Source organism: Monodelphis domestica, chromosome 1 (genome assembly GCF_027887165.1).
Source record: "Monodelphis domestica isolate mMonDom1 chromosome 1, mMonDom1.pri, whole genome shotgun sequence".
NCBI lineage: Eukaryota > Metazoa > Chordata > Mammalia > Didelphimorphia > Didelphidae > Monodelphis > Monodelphis domestica.
Window position 1 is genome coordinate 464,142,206 of NC_077227.1, and position 13,797 is coordinate 464,156,002.

Below are 13,797 nucleotides of genomic sequence, written 5' to 3' on the forward strand. Positions count from 1 at the left end.
TCAGATATAAGGATATTAGAGTTAAACTGGAAGGAACTGTATAGAGATAATCTAGACCAGTTCTTTTATTTTAAAGATGAGAGAATTTTAAGACAGATTGAGTACCTAGCCAGGTTATGTAGGTCCTCAGTGACAGAACTAGAGCCCAAGTCAACCAATTCCTATTCCAGTTCTCTTGATGTTAGATCTAGTGTTGCATTGCACTCTATCAAAAAATGTTTTTGAAATGCTTCTACTCTTAATACAAATTGAATGTTTATGCAATAAGATATAATTTGTATATACTCCAATAAATCTTTGAAATAATACAAATTGAAAATAAAGTTGAGCATTTATTAAGCTCTTATTATGTGCCAGGTACTGTGCTAAGCCCTGAGGATACAAAGAAAGGCAATAAACAGTCCTTCTCTAAAGGAATTTACCCTAATGGCAGGAGACATCATATAAACAGAAGAGATTGGGAGTGGTTTTGAAAGGAAAGCACAAGGGGGATCTGGAAAGGCTTCTTGTAGAAGGTGGGGATTTAGCCTTATCATACCTTAGTGAGATCACTTTGCTATTGGTGTTTCTAGCAGCACAAAGATAGCACATGCATAGACTTGTTCTCAGCCCCCTCAAAGAAAAGAGTGACATTCATAAGACAGAATAGCCAAGCAGTATGTATGACAGTATGGTCATTCTGTCAGATAAGGACTGGGACTGCTTTTGGATTTGTTAATATATTCTGGCTTCAGTGTATCTCAACCTTATCTTCTGACCTATACCTTGATAAACATAAGCCTTTTCTCAGTTCCCTCAAATATAATAATTTATATTTATTGCCAGCTATTGCTTATGAGATCACCAATGTGGTTTTCCTGCTGTTGGGAATTGTTTAGACCTGGTACAGTTGAAATCAGAAGGCCTCTTCTGATTGGTTCAACTATGTCTGAAAAAGGTTTTAAGAGGCAAAATGCTATGCATTTTAATCTACATAATTTGTAATGGGAAATTTCTTCATAGTTTAACAATGTAACAGTAACAATCTGAAATACGGACAAATGTGAAAACTTATATCAAAAGACTTATAAATAGTTTTGGTAAAAATTAATGTTCTTATCTTTAGGAAACATCTGTTGAGAGGGGGAGGGGTTTTGTATTTGTGGCTCGTGTTTTAAGTTGAATATTTTGATATGTGGTTGTGAATTTATATTATAGAGTTTAATTGCTATCTGCTATCCTAAAACCCTTTCCTATATTGGTTTGGAATTACTTGAACTCTTTGTTAAATTATGCTTTCTATCATGTCTTTTAATAACAAATCTCTCCCAGCATAATCTCTAAACCTTTTACTTCCTGATTGTTGAATGTGACATGTGGTTTTTGATAAAGGCTTTCTAATCAAAGAGAAGATATCACAGTGGTAATAGGTCTTAAATTCATGTTTTCCTGTCTAAAGCCTAAAAGGTAGCGTTGAAATAGTCATATAGTCATCTTTTGCATTGTGAGTGAGTAGTTAGACATCCTTGTGATTCTAACACAAATATTACAAGAAGATAGAGGGGGCAGCATGATGGCTCAGTAGATTGAGTGCCAGGCCTAAAGATGGGAGATCCTGAGTTCAAATTTGACTTAGCTGTGTGGCCCTAGGCAAGTTATTTAACTCCCATTGCCTAGTCCTTACTGGTTATCTGCCCTGGAACAAATACATAGTATTGATTCTAAGATGGAAGGTAAGGTTTAAAAAAAAAAAAAGATAGAATGCTATACGGCAAGAGTTACTAGTGTGTTGTTTTTAGAGCAAGTATACAATTTTTGTTAACAGTTGGGTTCAAGATGTGTCTTTTTCCCCCCAATAGTTTATATTATGTCCTTCAAACTTTTCCATAATATAATATAATGTAACTTATGAGAAAAAATAAAAGAGATGGGGAAAGTTGAGCAAAACTAACCAACAAATTGAAAAGTTCTTATAAATGTAGTGTTCTGCATTCATCTCTCCCCACCTTTGCAAAGGAAGGAGTGGTGCCTTTTTATATCTCTTCTTTGGTGCTAAGCTGAGGCTTTATAATTCATAATATTTAATTTCAGTTCTTCAATATATATTGATCTAATCATATATGTTATTTTTTCTGATTCTGCTTACTCCGTTTTTATTATTTCATATAAGTCATCTCATGCTTCAATATTCATCCTATTCTTCACTTCTTTTATAGCACAATATTTCACAACCCTCCAGTTGATCTTTTCACCACAAGTCTTTCCCCCACTCTACAGCATCCATCCACACAGCTGCCAAAGCAGTTTTTATTAAGCATAAGTCTGTGTCATTTCCCTATTTATTAAACTCCAATGTGGTTCCACTTTGTTTCCAAGGTCAATATAAAGTGTTTCATTTGGCATTTAAAGCTCTTCACAACCTGGTCTTTTTCTTTCTTTCCAGTCTTTTTATACTTTACTTTCCTTCACACCATCTAGTATACTGGCCTACTTGTTATTTGCATATGACATTCCATCTCTTGTCTCCATATCTTTGCACTGGATGTCCCCATGCTTCAAATGTGCTCTCATTTTTTCTTTACCACCATCTCTTAGAATCTCTGATTTCTTTCAAAACTCAGCTCAAACTCCCCCTTCTGCCGACATCTTTCCCCATTTTCCTCAACTGCTAGAACATCCCTCTCTACCCCCACCCCCTCCAAGGTTATCGTCTATTTACTTTGTATGTACTTTTATTTACATGTTATCTCTCCCAGTAGAATGTAAGCTCCTTGAGGGCAGGGATTGCTTCTTTTTACCCCAGCATTTAGCACAATACAGTACCTAGCCATAGTTAAGTGCTTAATAAATGCATATTGATTGATTGTTATATCACAATTTGTTGAGCTATTCCCCTGTCAACAGGCATTTACTTTGTTTCTACTTCTTTTCTAGTACAAAAAAGCTCTGCTATGAGTATTTTGGTGTATGTGAGGCCTTTATGTCATAAACTTCATTAAAGTATATGTCTAGGAGTGGAATAGACATGTTAGTCAATGTTAAAATTCCTAGTTGCTTTCCAGAATCACTGGACCATTTCATCAACGGTGCATTAGTATTCTGAATAAAGCAGTTTTAAAAAGAAAACTATTATTCATATTTCTTTGTTCCCTAAACCTAATTTGCTTTAATTTGGTCCTTATTGGAGACATGTACCAGTCTCATCTAATTATAAAACTGCCGCTGAAGACTGCTTAATGTGTTAACTAAGTGCTTCATTTATACCTTTTTACTATGCTTCTCTAAGTCAGAATAATTGAAATTATTTGTTTAAAATATACTTTCCTTTGGTTAGATAAAAAAGGTATCCTTGTAATAAAAGTCACATCCAATTTTAATTGTTCAGTAAATATTTACAGGCACTCGGAAGATAAAAACTACAAAGCTCCCCCCAACAGGGACATTCACAAATAAGTATAACATTGATACTTATTGCTAAGAATTAAATAATTGGGACAGTGAAAAGCTTTGTATTTCTAAAATTATATATCATATTTCATTATTTTGTTAATCCCCCCTTTTTAAAAAAAAAAGTTTTCTGTCAGACATATACTCAGAGATAGGGGTACAGTCCACCTCTCATACAATACAGAAATCTTTTTTACAACATTCCTAACAAACATTCAGCCTTTTCCTAGTATACTTATGTTAACTTGGGCAAGTCACTTTAACCTCCTTGGGCCTTTAAAGTCCTAGACCTAGGAACTTGTGATCCTATCCATTTACTACAATGTAACAGTGTAATACTTCTGCACATCCCTAGTAGAATATCAATGGATATTCTCCAATGGATATGGCTTCTTGGGGGCAACGCCTATTTATTTATTTATTTTTTTTGTATCCTCAGGTACAAAGTGCACAGTACATGACACATAGATACTAAATAAATGCTTGTTCAACCAGCAAGCATTTATTAAGCACCTGCTATATTCCTAATAGTGTGCTGTATTGCTGGGGATACATAGGGAAAGTATTTGAATCAACTTGAAATCTCTATTCGTTTTTTCTTACTCATTTCAACAGAGCACTGTGCTAAGAGAGATAGAAAGATGAATGAAGGCACTGCCTCCCTTCCAAGAGTTTACAGTCTCTGGTGGGGGAAAGCAAATTACTGTAATTTTTAAAAAAAAATTTAAAGTATAAGATACCAACAAAATTCTGTAAGAGTTCAAAAAAGGGAAAGTTGACCATGTGGGAACTTCTCTTGTCTCTCAGAATACTGAGAGAGTTTTTCACTTAGGGAGATGAAGAACTGTCACTTCATATCTGGGACAGGGAACATATGAACCCTGTGAGGAAGCCTCTCAGCCGAGCCTATTAATTTGGGGGCCCTTTGGAATGATGTAAGTAAAAGTTAGCTTCAACAGATGTGTTACCTAGAGAGTGATTTTTTTTTATTTTTATTTTTACTTTTAATTTTTTGGTGAGTCAAGTCATTTTAGACACACCGGGGGAGCCTTGCAATTATTGAAAGAAGCCCTCTGGTGAATATTTTTGTAATAAGAACAGGTACTCCCTAATGTTTTATGTTATATGCCAAGTTTCCTTATCACACTTATAAAAATATAAATTTAGAAGCTATGGCTTGGTCCAAAGTATAGTATAACACACATTTTAAGGGAGATTTTTTCCCCCTTAGAGTTAAGTATTCAATAATAACAAAAGAAAAGCTAGCTTTTAATGATTTTTTTTTAATGTTTGTACCATTGTGGCATTCCCTGTCTTTAAAACTAAGTAAAAGGGAGAAATGGATAACAGCCTTTTTAAAAGGGCTTCTTCATTTGTCTCCCTCAAATATAGGCAAGATTTTAGATTAGTGACTTACTATTAATTTTCTTTTCACTACAGATTGCTGCTAAAATTGGAGATGCAATTCCTCACTTGAATAATTCCACACCCCTAGTGGACCCCTCAGTTTATGGTTATGGAGTACAGAAACGACCTTTGGATGATGGAGGTAAGTTGCTTTTGAAAAGGTAGTGATCCTTTTAAATTCTTATGAATCTATTTGAAATTCCTTTTAAGTTACTCTCGTAAAATGTCTTGGTTTCTATTAGGAATTTTAAAGGAAATATTTGAAATGAAATGAAATTATGAGAATTAAATTAAGACTTAAGCTCTTCTCTAGTAGTTCATGTCTTATTTAACTTCATAAGATAAAAATTCATTTGAACTCTGGCTTATTTTTTGAGATGAAGACTTTATTTAGCTTTGATTGTCAATTGTGAATCAGCAGAATCAAAGTTTTGATTGACCTATTCTTCCTTTCCCTTTTTGTGTATATGTGTAAATTAAGCCCTCTGAGAAATACATTGGTGTGTAGATATTTTCAAAATCGATAGGTGAGAATAATTCCTAACCTATCATGTATGTCAGGAGTGACAGGAGGTGACAACAAAGTAGGGAAATGTTTACCAGGGCCACATACAATGGAAAATTCATTCTTAAAATGGCTTGGCAAGAACCCTAAAAAACTGGTGAGTTGGGATCTAGTGCCACCTCTGTTTGGATTACCAGTGTGGCTGCTCTTAAAAAGTCAAAGAAACACACAGAGTGCTCTAACAGGTTTTTTTTTGTTTTGTTTTGTTTTTGTTTTTAAACCCTTACCTTCTGTCTTGAAACCAATACTATGGAGGTCAAATGACTTGCCCAGGGTCACACAACTAGGAAGTGTCTGAGGCCAGATTTGAACCTAGGACCTCCCATCTCTAGGGCTGGTTCTCAATCTACTGAACCACTCAGCTGCCCCCCTGTAACAGTTTTGCTTGTTAGTCCTACTCAGGGTGATCAACTTTAAACAAGGAACAGCATAGTGCCATGCTGGCAAACCTATGGCATGTATGCCAGAGGGGGCTGCTCCCTTCCTCCTCTCCACACATGCCTGAGGACATTTCTCAAATAGGCCCCTCTACCCAGCAACTCAATAGGAGCGCTTTCTCCTTCCCTTGTCTGGGGTAAGGGGTGACTCACATGTGGCATGATGATTGCAGTTGGGCACTCCGTCTCTAAAAGGTTTGCCATCACTGACAAAATTAATAGCATTCTTTTGTGTTCAGATACCACAAAAAAGAAAGCAAAACACATTGGAACAAATCAGAAATACCTGTCAGTATACCACTTAATGAGGTATCTGATGCAAATGGCACTGACCACTAACATAGGCATTCCATAAGTGTACATGAAATAGACTCAAGATGTGAATACTTTGATTATGTGCCAATGCCATCACATAACAAACTTGGAAACTTCTTAGCATCTCTAGAAAAGGATTTTATGCTACTTTTTGTCAATGGTATCCTCAGTTCCAAGTAACATGACAACATTTGGCAACTAGTAAAGGGCCAGCACAGAAATAAAACTATATTCCTAAGCTTGTATTAGATTTAAAAAGAGGTGAAATTGAGGGACAATTAAAATTTTAAAAGGTCAAGGTGGAAGAACTTCTTGTCTGTAAGAGTCATGACGATGTTAACCCCAGAAATTGTTCCTATATAACAGAATAAATAAGGTAGATAGGAATACTTAAATTGAAATTTCAAAAGGCCCTTTTTGTGCTTGAAGGCATGAGTCTAACTGGCAGACCAATAATTTTAAAAGCTGGTATCTAACTAACTCTCAAAACATTTTCTCACAATATTTGACAAAATATAAAAATATTTCAGAACCTACCACACAGCAGTATATGTGGCAGCTGTTGCCATGGTAAGACTCATAAGAAGAAAAAGTGGTACTCTTAAAGAATATCCCCTAAGAGCAAACACCATCATGGCAAAAATGATTTGAGAGAGGTATTAGAGAGATCCATGGAAGGGCATTGGAAGATTATCAATCTCTAGTCAGTACATGTAGTAAAATCTTTAATACTGTTTTTCTCAAGTAAAGAACAAAAAAGAAGCATGTAGAAAGAACTGAAAAATAAAAATTAGACATTCTAGAGTTCCTGAATTAGTCAAAAAGCATTTTTTAGGTGTTTACTATGTGTTAGGTGCAGTTCTGAGCACTGGGGTTTCAAAGAAAGACAAAAACAAGTCCTGCCCTCAAAATGCTCACAGTCAAATGGGGGAAACAACATGTAAACAGCTATGTACATACAAGATAGATATAAATATATCTGCATATGCAGAGAGATTAAGCTGAAAGTTATCTCAGAAGGCACTTCAGGACAGGAAGAGAAGGAGAAAGAGATGACTTGGGGGAGGCCTCTTGGTAGGGATTTGAGCTGAGTCTTGAAGGAATCCAGGAGGCAGAGATGAGGAAGGAGAGCATTCTAGGTATGGGAGTGAAAAAGCAGATAATTAGATCAGAGTATTATGTGAAAGGAATAGCAAGAACAATTTCACTGAATTGTAGAACACACAGAAGGGAATAAATTGTAAGACTGGAAAGACAGGAAGGGGTCAGATTGTGAAGAGCTTTAAAACAATATTTTATATTTGATTCTTGAGCCAGTGGAGTTTACTGAGTAGGAGAATGACATGATAAGATTTTAACTTTGACTGTTGGGTAGAAAATGGACTAATTAATAACTGAAAGTAAAAGTCAATAGGTTGAATGGTACAGAGAATCAGAGCTTTCCCCAAAAAAATAATTCCAACAAAAATAAAAAAGTATTACTATAAATTCTTGAAAGAACAAACCATGGAAGAAGGATATAGAGTTTGTTACAATAAGTCCAGTACAACAGAAGTGCAAATTAGATCAAGCAGAAGCCAAAAGTTTACATTTTATTAATATAGTAAATGACATAACAAGTATGTCAAAGGAAGTAACTGGAAATCTAGTCCCTCTACAAAACTGGAAAATGATAAGGCAAGATAAGATCCATCATTTTAAAATTAAACTTAAAAGTTGTAACATAAATTACTAGTAACGTAACATAAACTTCACAGATGTATGTCTGATTCTGTCTTTCTTAACCAGTGATCTCTCCAAATATGGGCCAATTATGCCCTTATGTACTTTAAACCAGAGCTTTTCCAACTTTAACTATGAAGAAAAAAATCTATGATCACTTATAAAAAAAGCAGTATATTAACTTATGAGCAGAATGATTATTCCCGAAAAATCCAAAGGGTATATAAACAGTAACTTATCAAACAATATGACCAAAAAAACTATAATATATTGTCTTTGTGGTTTCAAAAAGCCTTTGACTTGGTTCCACACTTGTCATTTATTCATGTATAGCAAGTATATAAAACGAACCCAAATATATAGTAAGAATGCCAAAGCATTTAATCTCTTTAGATAACTTATTTTCTATTTAGTAATGCCACCAACACAATGTCAAAAATAATTTATATAAAAGATGACACTTTTCAGAGAAACAATTTAAGACCATTATGTTTCTCTATCTTTAAGTACATTTTCATATTTCCTAAAGAGAATGAAATGTGGTTTCCAAGTAAAGGAATCAAATCAGAATATCTTATGTGTATGGATGAGATGAAATCAAGGTCTATGGGTCCATCAAAACAAATTTTTTCTCCAGTGCTAACCAGAATGTGATTTGAAATTGATATGTATAAAAGTCTTAATGTATAACAAGGAAATAGGAACTGAAGGCTTCAAGCTTAGTATGGTTGAAGGTAATACCTACATATACTTTAGTCTGCACCAGGCAAAACACATGGAGTATGAGGAGATCAAGGAGAAGGCTGTGGCTGAATACATTAAAGAGACTTAGTGGCATTCTGAAATCAAAGCTGATTGAGAAAGTTGAAAGTAATTAACAACTACAACAATCTTACTCCACTATTATTAGTAATTATTATGCCAGTGGTAGTAATAGTGGTAGTAGGAGTAACATAAAACCGTTGAAATTTTAAAAGGAACTATAACAGAATTGGCAGATGATCTAACAGAATACGTGTGTGTGTGTGTGTGTGTGTGTGTGTGTGTGTGTGTGTGTGTGATATTGTGATTTCAGGGCATATCATCCTACAGCTTCTATGGAATGAACATTTCCATGCCAAAAAGAAAGAAGAGGATTAATAGATATTCTTATAGTGCTAAACAGGTCAAAATCCTCCTGGAAAATCATTTAGAATAAGCACACATCACTTTGGGCAATAGTAACAATAAATAAAAATGGACACAGACATTGGATCAAATGTAACTGAAAGTGGTTTACCTGTAGACAGAACCCTAAGAAACAACTAATGTCCAAGAGTTGAATCAAAGGCTCTCAATGTCCATGTTCTGGTGTATTTCTTAAAATAATTTCCTTGCTTAGTAGTTGTATCTTGGGGCACTGTACCAGCTGAACTGAGCATACAATCCAAGTAGTGAAGAGATACGAACTATCCTACAAAAGTATACAAATGTCTAAGATAACAATATGGCAACAAAGAAGCATCAAACATGCCTTATGTGTTTGTTAGTGGGGTTTATGGGCATAGTTCAGCACTAGGTCGTTACTACCAGAAATTCTGGATGGGTTATCCTTAAAGAGTTTGGATTTAAAAATCCAATCCCTGGCAACAGTGGAGACTGAGAAGCACATTGCTGTAAGTTATTAAAATTCAGAGCTTATCAAATGCTTGATGGCTATATATATCAGAAACTTACTGTTATATACTCAGTCTTAACTTCTGTTCAGTACATACTCTGTGATAGGTACTGTGCTAAGCACTGAGCATACAAAGAAAGGCAAAAACAAGCTTTGCCTTCAAGGAGCTCCCATTCTACAACCAATCCCCATGTTAAAAATCTAGTTTTACATGTTGAATATTCTGGAGAACTTAACTAATAAGCTGTGTTGAAACCAGATCACCATCCCAACCTGACCTTATATAATCACCTTGATAGAACATTATTTCATAAGAATTTAAAGAACAATATTCATTATGTTAATAATAGATAAATTTTTTTTGTTTAACCCAACTTGCATTTTCATTGTATTGGATTTCTTATGATCCTATAAATGACTGGAAAATTTCTCCATCCATCTCCTCCCAGGACACTCTCTCACCTCTTATTTCTTTACTTCCCAAACTCAAAGAGTACACAATTTTTGATGATTTACTGAGTTTACTCTTTGGATTGCCTTGACTTCTTTTAATGCTTTAATCTTTGGCTTTCGTTTGTTAATTAGGGGTGCTTAGAATTTCTGGTATGCTTTTAGATTTCTTTTGTATTTTTTTCATTTAATTGGGTAATGCAATCTTGCTGATCCTATAGAAAACAACAATCTTGTGAAAAGTTCTCCTGCTTGCATTACTTGTTCCACAGATTATAAAGGCATGGTAGTGAATGGTGACTTCCTCAGACTCTTTCTACCTCAACCTTTCAGAAAAGCTAGAAACAATGAGATATAATAACAATAATAGTTGACATTTATATGGCATTCAAAGGTTTTCAAAGTACTTTACATTACAAACTATCTTTTGGGGGCCTTGCAATAGCTCTTTACATTAGGTATTACAATATTATCCCCATATTTAAGTCAGGAAACTGCAGCTTTCAGGGGTTAAGTAACTAACCCATGGTCACAAAATTGTGTCAGGCAGGATTCAATCCAAGGTGTCAGAAGTCTTGGTTCCAGCTCTTCTTCCACTATATCATACAACATCTCAGAGGCAGGTCGTGTGGTATTCTCTCTTAGGTTCATGTGTAGTGTTTGTATTACTAAAATTCTCATTGAAGTAACCTTAGCTGCTCTTCATTTTTACCAGTAGGTGTTGGTTAAGCACAACTTCTTTGTCCTACTCTCCAGAAAAAATAAGAATTGCTATAGTTTTCACATGTCTTAACACTAGTCTTTTTTTCCAGACATTACTGTAAAGAAATGTAATTGGGATGTTTAGTCAAATATCAGACTGTTCAAAGTAATCACTTTAGAGAAACTGATTATTTTCCTGATCCTTCCAGTCCTCAAAACATTTCTAGAATTCCTCTTCGAATTGCCTTCCAAATCCATAATATAATGTTTTGGATATCCTCATTTGTGACATCTTCATCCTTAGAGGACAGATATGATTTTTGGAAATGGCCGAGTCACTTGAAGTGAGATGTCTTCAAGACGTTAAATGATGATACTGGGTCACAATTTTTTAGCCTATGAAGAAGTGTAACTAAGAGGTGTGACATCGAGATTGAATTTTCTATCCTAGAAAGCACTAACATAAAAGGAATTCCAGAAAATAATAGAGCCTTCCAAGTTGCCTATTTTGAAGGGAACAGGACTCCTCATTCATTTGAATGTCCATGTTCTGGTATATCTTAAAATAGTTTCCTTGCTTAGTATAGTTACATCTCAGATAGGGTACTGTACCAGCTGAACTGAGCTTATAATACAAGTGGTGAAGAAGAAACAGGAACTATCATACAAAAGTATACAAATGTCTAAGATACCAACAGGATTCTGGTTCATAGATCTACATAGACCCATAGCTAGCAGAGATTATTGACTCTAAACTCCCATTTTACAGGTGAGGAAACTTGAGATCCAAGGTCAAGGGGCTTGCCTAAGTTAAGGCAGGTAATAAGGACAATGGAAACTGCCACTAGAAAATGAAACTTTGCTAGATTTTTCTGTTTGCCTTTGTTGACCAATGTTAGGGTTTTCTTTTTTTTTTTAAACCCTTACCTTCTGTCTTGGAGCCAATACTGTGTATTGGCTCCAAGGCAGAAGAGTGGTAAGGGCTAGGCAATGGGGGTCAAGTGACTTGCCCAGGGTCACACAGCTAGGAAGTGGCTGAGGCCGGATTTGAACCTAGGACCTCCTGTCTCTAGGCCTGGTTCTCAATCCACTGAGCTACCCAGCTTGCCCCCGTGTTAGGGTTTTCTTAAAGAAACGTCATTGCTTACATTTTCTTCATTTTAAGTCTTATAAAAATCCATGATGTAAGATAAACCTTTTATCTAGGATAGGAGAGGAGGAGATTCATGTTTCATTTCTTCCCACAAGGCACCACTCTTAATCATGTTCAGCTTTCCACATAAATATTTTTAATGGATGGTTTCTCTTATCTTCCACTTCCAGAAATTTAGATCAGTATGGTACATATAAAAAAATAAACTTTCTTTTCACTCACTGCTTACAGTTAAAATAATCAAACATGTACATGTATTAAATTGTTAAATTTTATATCCTAGTGGATAGGATGTGTAGAACATATTAGAATAAAACTTCTTAATGACATTTTGTGAGATTTAATTTTTTCTGCTCCCAGTCTACCCATTTCAAAATCAGTTATTCCAGGGTTCCCATTTTGCAGGTGATGAAACTGAGAAACAAATAAATTCAAATGTCTGCCTGGGGGTATTGTTCATTCCACTGGGAATTTTTCCTTCCTTTATGCTTCTAATGTAACATAATATGATTTTGTTGCATACCTGCCATTTTAGCTAAAAAATGTTTTCTCTGTCTCTCTTTGTTTTTTTTTAAGCCCTTACCTTCCATCTTGGAGTCAATACTGTGTGTTGGTTCCAAGGCAGAAGAGCTGTAAGGGCTAGGCAATGGGGGTCAAGTGACTTGCCCAGGGTCACACAGCTGGGAAGTGTCTGAGGCCAGATTTGAAACTAGGACCTCCTGTCTCTAGGCCTAGCTCTCAATCCACTGAGCCACCCAGCTGCCCCCTGTTTTTTCTTTTAATGAAAACTTTTCCCTTTTCCTGCCAAAGGCTGAATCTGCCTGAGGTTGAATTGTTCAAACCTTCTCTGTTATGAAGCATTTCTCATCTGTGAACTAGGAATTCCTATGCATTTTACCAAAACTTATTCTATATTTGAACAAGAGGTTCACCTCTAACTTGTTGTTTTTCAAGGTATACTTGTAAAACTGTTTTTCATGTTGCATACTGAGTTTCCTTTTCTTGCAAAATAACAAGATTGTGCAAATTTATTTTGTTGGTTTTGAATGAAATCATGTAAATTATGAATTATTTGTAATTTAATGGGCCCAAGTGGTGGCAGATAAAAAAAAATTATAAGAGAAATTGTTCTGATTTGATATGGGAGTATCTTATGCCCTGATAATATCCCTTTTACCTAGATTTGTTCTAGATATGTAAATTTTTAGTTAAACTGTTAGATAAACCTGAATATTGGGTCTGGCAACATCATTTGTTTTCCTGGCATGAGCAAGAGATAAGGTCATGGGGTTAGGTGTTCTATTTTCTTCAATAAACATGTACAGCACGTTTTCCGTTTTTTTTAAGAAGCAATATTCATGGGTCAAAACTATGTTACTATTTCATTTATTTAAAGTTTAGGAATGGTGATGCTGAAATGAACATGAGGGACATTTCTTAGTACTGCAGAACAATGACAAGTTTAAGTATAAAAAAGAAATGAATATATTTAAAGGCAATTTTTTCTTAAACTACATTTTCTAGTGGTTGAGCCTCTGAATATTTCAGAAAAGAATCTAGCCACTGAGCACTTCTAACTTATCTAAGAAATAATCTTTCCTTTGAGATTGATGTCGTTTCCTATGAGACTACAGCTATAATACCCCCCTATTTCCCTCATTAATACAAATAATTAATCCCCTGAAGTGATTAAGGCAGTTCTGCTGTAACACAACTATGCACAGGCACCTAGTAAAAACCCCAGAGCTTATAGGGAAAATGAGATTAAGGAATACAAAGCTCAGATACATCCATCAGTCACACACAAACATTATGGCAGAATGATATAAATGTTAAATGAAGTTGAGAAATATATAAATACTAAAATAAATAATGATCACATCTGAAGCCTCTAGTGCTGCTGCTTGACCTGCCATTTGGCCTATGGTTCCCATCCCTGATACCCCCACCTCCCTTCCTTAGG

At 35.1% G+C, this 13,797-nt stretch overlaps 1 protein-coding gene across 5 annotated transcripts in view; it reads left to right on the plus strand.

The window, feature by feature from the left end:
* Positions 1-13,797, plus strand: part of FUBP3 (far upstream element binding protein 3) — a 71,615-nt gene that overhangs the window by 6,680 nt on the left and 51,138 nt on the right. For 4 of the 5 annotated variants that reach the window (XM_007475157.3, XM_001369593.5, XM_056812562.1 and 1 more), the window contains exon 2: positions 4,867-4,975. In XM_007475157.3, the coding sequence (XP_007475219.1) occupies positions 4,867-4,975 (109 nt within the window). Of the gene's footprint in view, positions 1-4,224; positions 4,362-4,866; positions 4,976-13,797 lie in introns of those variants that run through there. The other variant, XM_056812564.1, reaches the window with a different exon arrangement.